An 8646-nucleotide genomic window follows, 5' to 3' on the forward strand; every position below is an offset into this window, starting at 1 on the left:
CAGTGCTTCTACTCCCTCTGGGCCAACATGGCTTTGGGCTCCTATTTTGGTGAGGGAGGTTGCTTCCCAGTAGGGGATATAGGCATCCAGGAATGACCGTAAATAAATGGGTTCTGCCTCCCACTCCTAGGTCTACCTTTCTTTGGATAGTCCATGCATAGGACTTGTTGCCTGTTGCCTCTCATACCTATGTTTTCTAGTCTGACAGTAGCCCCAACTGTTGTTTCAAAATAGTGTTGTACCCCGTATCTAGCAGAAAGTCTCTGGGCTTCTCTTCCACCTTTAGAGTGGCTCATGAAATGAGGTTGAGCCCTGATGTCCTCAGTCATCGAGCGAGTTCTTTGAATTCCAAAGCCTTTGGACTCTTTCTTGGGTTTTTCTGAGAAGGTTTTCAATAACTGAGTTCCCTGTGAACTTTTGCAGCCTGTCATGGAGACAGCCAGGCTCAGTCCTCTCACTTGAAAAAAAAAAAGTTTCAATATTTTGTTTGTTAGACAACTTCAGCCAGCATACTGTAAGAGCAACTATTAGAATCCCCAAAAAGAAGCAGTGAAATAAAGGAACATATAGACATATGGCTGAAACTTTCCAATTTTGATTTAAAAAAATCATAAACACACGTGATGCTTAGTGTTCATTGTCAACAAAATCTATAATCATCTGGAGAAACTGCTTCTGGCTATGCCTGTATGGGACTATCTTGAATAGTTTATGTGAGGTGGGAAGACCCACCCACTCTGGGCATCACCATTTCCTGGCTGAGATCCTGGACCGTAGAAATGAGAAAGAGGCACTGAACACCAGCATGCATCCATTGCTCTCTCCTTCCTGATTGTGGATGTGTGTGACCAGCTGCTTCAAGTTCCTGGCTAGCTTGACCTCCCTATGGATTTTACTCTTGGACTGTGAACTTTTCTCCACCGAGTTAGTTTCCACAGGTTACTTTAAAACAGGGACAGGGAAATTAGCTAAGACAACACGCTCCTTATCAAAGAAGCTTCTTGTGTAACCTGTGGACAACATTATAGAAAGCCACAGTTGGTCAAAATACAGAGAGCTAAGGACCACTGGGTACCCAAGCCCCAAATGATGCATCTACAACATAACCCCACACCTAGAGCTTAGTAGACATGGTGAGAGAGGGAGGTGGAAAGATTGTAAGCACCAGAGAATTAGGATGCCTTCTGAGACACAAGGTCTTCTATATATGACAGGGAAGCTACACCCAGGAAATCTCAGCAATATGGTCACCTTCACAAGATCTGTACAATTGCGATCCCAGCTGACACACCAGTATAGACGAACTAGAATATGGAAACTCAAATTCTCAAAATATACTGCTTTGAGAATTATAATGAAATTAACAAACTTCTAATGATGCCAATGAGAAAAACAGAATGAAGACACAAAAATGGCAATATTGGATATGAAAGAGTCAACATTGGAACACTAGTACAGATATATGTATAGAGAGAATACTGTAGACAGCTTTATGGCAATGGATTCAGGAATATATAACAAATCCTTTCTAACATAGAAACTACCCAGACTGCCTCAAAGAGAGTGAAAGAACTTGACTAACATTACATTTATTTTTAGAAGTTCAATTTGTAGTAAAAAACTCAGTGTTCAAAAGGTTTCACTCAGAAATTCTACCAGATAAAAACAATTCTATACAAACACTAGTAGAAATGTAGAAAGGAGAAAATATCTCTCAATTCACTCTGTGACGAAAGAATCACTTACCAAGAACAAAATATACAAAAGAAAAAGAGGAAGAGGTCACTTTTCCTTAGGCACATCTACGCAAAACTCTCAAATAGCATTTCAGTAAAGTTACTGCAAGAATACATTGAGAAAAGTCCAAGGTTGTTTATCTCTGGATTTAAGATAGGCTTAACATTCAAAATGCAAACACTATAACTCTCCACATTTACAGATTGCCATGGGTTCAGCAGAGGGAAGAGTAGGAACAATTTCATTTCCTAGAAAAATCTCTTACGGTCTGTTTGTAGTCATCCTCCTTTCCAAGATTTTAGTCCTTTGGAGCCTCATAGAGCCCACATGGCCTAGAACTTGCTATGTAGCCAAGTACCTTGATCCTCCTGCCTTTGACTCCCACAGCTGGGATTACAAAAGTATCCCACCCCACCAAGTTTATACTCTGCTAGATTTGGAACCTTGAACATGCTAGGAATCTTGAATATGCTAGGCAAGCACTCTACCAACTGAACTTTATCCCCAACCCTGGTTTTACTTCCACTGAAAATACCACATAATGTAGTGTATATGAATGATCACATATAAATACATAAATACATATACAAGAAATTTAATTTCTTGTGCTTGTCAGTCATGTGCTAGATTTGTACGTGTCGTGTAAACTAGCACTCGATTCATTTTCTATGAAATGCTGTTTGTGCATTCACAGTCTTCCTGAAGTTGTTTACACTTTGAGGCGACTATTAATACAGTTTCTATAAACACTGGGATGCATGTATCTTAAAAGTACAGTTCAATAAATCTTAATATTTACCTACCCTTAACCTCCAGCCTAACCCATTCTGTATTTTTAGAGCCTTCTCGCTTCATGTTCCTTTTGATTCCAGCACCATATCTTTCCCTCCTGCTCTAGAGTTACATGTAAAAGAAACCGTGTAGCATGTGAGGGGTTAATATCCCTTTTTGCTCCTTAGAGGAATTAGCAAGCAGTTATACTTTCAAGAAGAAAATGGACACAATCTAGTTTACATTTGTAACTAATATCCTTGGTGTGTGTGAGAGGAGCAATGTGGCACTTAAATATCCTCTTCACTCTGGATTTCTGGAGAGGATGGACGAGAATGAAAACAGTGTCTAGACGTCTAAGCAGATTCCCTCTCTATATAGTAAAACTAGACTGTTCCCATGCAGGCAGGGGAACCTGCATGCGTAGTTCCCAGTTATCTACAGCAGATGGCCCCAGAGCCCAGCGCCTGACTTCATGGAGCTGCTCTGTTCGGTGAGACCAACATCTCCAGACCGCGGGTTTAGTGGTGCCTCCAAGGAGTCGCGCGGCAGACCCTGGCTGCTCCAGCTAGACAACATCGAGGATCCGCCCGGAGTGTCATATACCGCTTCAGCTGCACCCTAAGCTGTCCCGGGTTGCGTTGACTGCTCTGGGGACTTTTAATCTGGAGAAACAGAAGTTCCACGGGACACTAGAATGTCCCACAACAGAACCCTCCGTGGTGACATCAGACGGAGCCTATTTGGGTGGGTCCCCAGTCGACACCACTCTTAAAGGCTGCTCAATCGGGAAAAGTGGCTTCAGGAGTTCGGAAACCAGGAGAGAAGAAGGCGTGTCTAGACTTTAGAAAGAACTAATGGATGGCAGGGAGGGGACGACACGGGGATCGAGATTAGGTGTCTCGGAACAGAAGTAGCTGCGAGGCTGATGAAGTGCCATAGCAGGCTTGTTTGGATGGAGAGTTGCCTAGGCAAGCGGAGCACTTGAGAACCTCTCCTTCCCCCTCTCCAGCGTGCTCTCCAGCGATGAGGTCACAGCCCCTTGGAGCCCTCCTCCTCCCTCCCTGACCCTCCCGCACCCGGGTCTTTTCCAGCGCCAGACGCAAGGCACTGAGAATGTGGCCACAGGGCGCAACGATGAAGTAGCATAGGAGGTCCCTTGGAAAATGAGGCCAGGGTCCCTGCTGCTGCTCACTCTGCTGCTCGCTCTGCCCAGGAGCCTGCGAGGCAGAGGGTGTGAGTCTCCACCCTGCGAGTGCCACCAGGAAGACGACTTCAGAGTCACCTGCAAGGAACTCCACCGAATCCCCAGCCTACCGGCCAGCACCCAGACTCTGTGAGTAGCCAAAGCCAAATCCCCCCATAGAAATTTATGGTGTGTGATGGGGTAGGCGCGGATGTCTGGTCAGTCCCATGTTTGAGAAGGTCCTCTGTGTTGCTGACACAGGAGAACAGAATCCCTAACAAAACTTTGGTACAAGATACCAATGGAAGTTGCGTTTTCTAAAGAGTTACTACTATTCTGTCTACATTGTGCCAACTCCTAGAGTCCCCTGGATTTTAAGTAAGACAGAGAGAGAGAGAGAGAGAGAGAGAGAGAGAGAGAGAGAGAGAGAGAGAGAGAAGAAAACTTAAGAATTAAATTGTAAAACTTATCTTAGGAAATATAATTGCTTTTCTTCCCCAGTTCTCCTGCAAGTATCCTTAGGTGAGAAATTACCTTGGCCATTTGACTTATCAAATAATTGTTAAAAGCTTAATCAGAGACAGGCGGAGTGGTTCTCAACTTTAATCCCAGCAGTCGAGAAGCAGAGGCAAGTGAATTTCTTTGAGTTCCAGACCATCTTGGTCAACGTAGTGAGTTCCAAGGTAGCCAGAGCTAGGTAAACAGACTCTGTCTTTAAGAAGAAGAAAGAAAGAAAGAAAGAGAGAGAGAGAGAGAGAGAGAGAGAGAGAGAGAGAGAACGTAATCAGTAGCCCACTAGAAACGTACCCTTGTCAGAAGGGTTTCAAAGAAAGTGGGAGGGACCCCCTCCCATTCCACCTGATTGCCCCTTCATTCTGAACTAGGCTTCTACATGTGTGTGTCCCAACAGCGTTTAACTAGGTTGTTTACAGGAGTATAATGAGGGGCCTGGGCACCTTCCTGTGATGAAATCACATAAAGAAAATGTCTCTCCCTCCCAAGGAACCCTGAACCTCCTATAAATCCTCAGGTAGGGATGGGGCCTCATGAGTTCTTACCCGCTTCATGGCAAGATGCTAAAGGGTCCAATCCTATTTAGGTCATGTGCAGGCCATCACAACTTCTGTTGGCTCACAGCCATGTCATGTCAAGACAGTATTCTGCCATCCTCCACCCCACCCTCATTTAGAGTTTTTGAATAGCCCTCTGGTTTATAAATGCAAAGCCTTGTGTTTGCCTCACTTTGCAGCATCCATCAAGATACTAAACAAGCTTGGGCTGGCTACTTTATATGGTGCTAACATGCTGAGGGTATTTCTTCCTTAGCATGATCTACCTGTGCACTGTGGTAGTGAGAGTGAAGCCAATCTCCTCTCTCTCCACTGCCCATACATCGCATCTATGGTCTTATGAATGGGAAGGAGACAGTTACGATGTAGCTCTGGATCCTTTCCTTACTTGCCTGTCCAGAGTAAGGGTGCACAGTGACCCTCATTATAGCAGAGGCTGTGCTGGGGTTTGGGGGAGCTGCTATCCCTACCCCCCATTTGGAACATTTAACCATCTTTGATATGCAGGAGGCCTGAGAATTCTCACTGGAATTACACTAGGAAAACTAGGTAAAGCAAGAGAATGTAACTAAAGATGCGGGCATATAAGGCTAATGAGATGGCTTAGTGAGTAAAAAGAGCTTGCCCTGCAGCACAGCGACCTGAGTTTGATCCCTGGAATCCACATGGTGGAAAGAGAGAACTAAATCTCACAGGTTGTCCTCTGACCTCCACATGAACACCATACATAGCACACCTCCCAATTCGTAAATGAATAAAAATGTATGTCTCTGTAAGATTCTCTAAAAAGTAAAGAGCAAAACAACAACAACACATTTTGGCATATAATTATAGAGAATGTTGCCTCCAAACCAAGCATACCAAGCTGGGCCATCAGTCTCGTCTATTCAGAAGGTTGCCTTCTGTTGCCTCTGCACAAGAGGATGGCAGTCTGTGTTTGTATGCTGACTCGCTTTGCCTTGTCCTTTAGCCCAGAGCAGGCTAGAGCAGGATACCGGGCACTGTCCCCATCAATTTCGTGGTGGCAGCAATGGCCACCTGTACCCACTGGCACATCCTACATTGTCTCTGGGCTTGAGCTTCAGGGCCGTAAAGGGTTTGTCTACCATGTGGACATGTGTTCTGAAATGCTGTTGAGGTTTTTCAGGTTCAGGTCTTAACTGTTTGCTTGCTGCAACTATGGGTTAAATTGATGACTATCTCGGTGTTTTCTAAACCAAACAATTGAGTTCCACCTTCAGGGTTTGGCGGTAGCTTTCCATTTGTGCTTTTTTCCACTCGGTATGCTTAAGTAGGTGCATTTCTTTAACTGAAATGGATTTATTTAGGAAAGCTCATGCTGCTGCTAGAGATGGAAGGCTGGACACGCAACATAATAGGTGGTGACCAGGAAACAAGATGGAACAGGCTTAAAACTAACAAGATGGTGGGTTGCCTCCACTAAGGCTGCTTCTCAGGCTGTTGAGGGCTTTAGCTTTTTACTTGCAGATAATGAAGTGATAGCAAATGGGTTTCCACCCTTTTAATGCCTGCTATTGTTTGACATTTAGTAAAACCATGTTCAAGATTCTTTGAATATCCATGTCCTACAACTACTGACTTCATTAGTGCTTCCCAGCACTGGCTGCTCTTCCAAACGACCCAGGTTCAATTCCACATAGCGGCTCACAACGGTCTGATATAATACTGTGGTGGTTTGAATAGGTTTGGCCCCCGGGACTCGTGTTTGAATGTTTGGCTATGAGAGAGCGTGGCACTATTAGGAGGTGTGGCCTTGTTGGAGAAGGTGTGGCTTTATTGATGGAAGTGTGTCACTGTGTAGGTGGGCTTTGAGGTCTCCTGCGCTCAGGCTCTGCCCAGTGTGGAGTCTAGTGTCCTCCTGGTTGGCTGAGGAACTTAGTCTCCTTCTGATGCCTTTGGATCAACACGTAGAACTCTTGGCTGCTCCAGCACTAAGTCTTCCTGTATGCTGCCATGCTTCCCACTATGATAACGGACTGAACTTCTAAAACTGTAAGCAACCCCCAACTAAATGTTTTCCTTTATAAGAGTTGCCTTGGTCTTGGTGTCTCCTCGCAGCAAAAACAAAAACAAAAAAAACAAAAAAACAAAAACAAAAACAGAAGACCTCTGCAAATGGGAAAAGTAGATACCCAAGATGTGGAGGCTCCTCAAAAGCAGCCAAAGCAAGAGGCACATTTCTTGGTCAACTCTAGCTTTTCTCTTTTTACTTTTTTTTTTTTTTACTTTTTTTCCACCACACAAGCACACAAGTGTTATATGGTGTCATGCAGTTTCCAGGAGTAATGTCCCGGAACCTGAATGTTACTATGACTCTACTTAATTATCCCAGAACTTGACTCAAAGAGGTGACTTGAATGTCTGGAATGTCAGGCACTGTGGGAGGACTGTGGAGTAGTTAAGAAGGCAGCAATAGGGTCATAGGAACTCAATAGGGTCAGTATCATCATAAAGCAGGATTGCTGACATCCTCCTCTGGTTTCAGCATGCATGTGGATGCATGCTCTGACCTGCACACACAAGTGCACATACACCAGAAGCTGGATTCTGAGATGATGAGTGACAGGCCTCGCTGACACTGTCTGTTGTAGCTGGGTTCTCTTTTTGGGTGTATGTAAGTGTATGTGTAAATGCACATGAGTATTTGTGAGCACATGTAGGTACATGGGTGAATGTGCCTTTGTATGTGCATGAGAAGCCAGGGACTATGTCAGGTATCATGCTCAAAGGCCTGACTCCACAGTTATTAGTTATTTCCATTTCTGCAAACAAGTGCTGGCTAGACTTAAGAGTAATTCCATTTTCTGATATCACTTTTGACCAAGCAGTAACATAGTGAAAGCTAATTCACAATGCTCAAAATACACCCTTAAATAAATTACTCTCATGTGAACATCATCGGACAATCTGTCATCAAGATACTTTGTCTCCCTGTCAAAGCTGAGAAAGTGCTTCTGAGAACCAATCTACTTGATTGCTGGTTGCACAGGTGTGTGGTTTACAATTCAAATTCAAGCTTGTCACTCAAGAAGTTCCGATGCGTCCTACAGGCTTTCCATGCTGCTGGGAAGCCGGGATTGTGTGAAATGTTACATGCACACAAATCAACACATTTCTTACAAAGATATCCTTGACCTGCCAAGAAGTTGAGAAACTGCACATTGAAACAATCTGTTGGTTTTGTGAACCAATAAGCATGCATTTGATGCCTACTATGACTTCATCTATTTTATTATAAAGAACACAAAACACAGGTTTTAGAAATAAATCAAACTGCCTGACCTCAGGACACGATGCTTTCCCTTTTATACACAATATGATCAAGGTTATTACTCTCATCACCCATTCCTTAAAAAACACTTTCAAGTCTCTGTAGCCCTGGCTGTCCTGTAACTCACTCTTGTAGACCAGCGAAGTGCAGAAGAGCTAAGGGAAGAAGTGGAAGGGCAGATGTCTAGTCAACCGAGCACGTCTTCTGCAGAGACTAAAGCAATGGGGAAAAGACAAAAAACGTCAGAGAAAGATAACAACGGTTTTAAACTAAAGGAGGAAAAAATAGAAGAGGCTGAGACACCAGGAGCCATTGGTAGGAAGGTACCAGTTCCTCCTCTTCCAAAATATCTGCCTGCAGTGAACCTGATTCACCGAGATGTTTTGCGGACATGGTGCCAGCAGAAGAGGCTAAGCAGCAAAGGCCAGAAATTAGAGGCTTATAAACGACTTCTTGCAAAGGCTTTCCCAGAACAAATGCTTGAGTTGAAGAATGTTCCTGACTCAGCCAAAGAGGCCAGGCTGAAGACATCTCACAAAAAAATGAAGACCGAACCGGGGGAGGAGTCTCAGGTGACAGTTCCCCTTGAA

At 44.1% G+C, this 8646-nt stretch overlaps 1 protein-coding gene across 1 annotated transcript in view; it reads left to right on the forward strand.

Annotated features, from left to right (window-relative positions):
• The first annotated feature begins 3002 nt into the window (after nt 1–3002).
• Nucleotides 3003–8646, forward strand: part of Tshr (thyroid stimulating hormone receptor) — a 125033-nt gene continuing 119389 nt past the window's right edge. The window contains exon 1 of the mRNA XM_031356411.1: nt 3003–3844. Coding sequence (XP_031212271.1) covers nt 3675–3844 — 170 coding nt within the window. The 5' untranslated portion in view covers nt 3003–3674. The remainder of the gene's footprint in view (nt 3845–8646) is intronic.

The sequence above is a fragment of the Mastomys coucha genome, unplaced genomic scaffold (assembly GCF_008632895.1).
Source record: "Mastomys coucha isolate ucsf_1 unplaced genomic scaffold, UCSF_Mcou_1 pScaffold6, whole genome shotgun sequence".
In the NCBI taxonomy this organism is placed as follows: domain Eukaryota; kingdom Metazoa; phylum Chordata; class Mammalia; order Rodentia; family Muridae; genus Mastomys; species Mastomys coucha.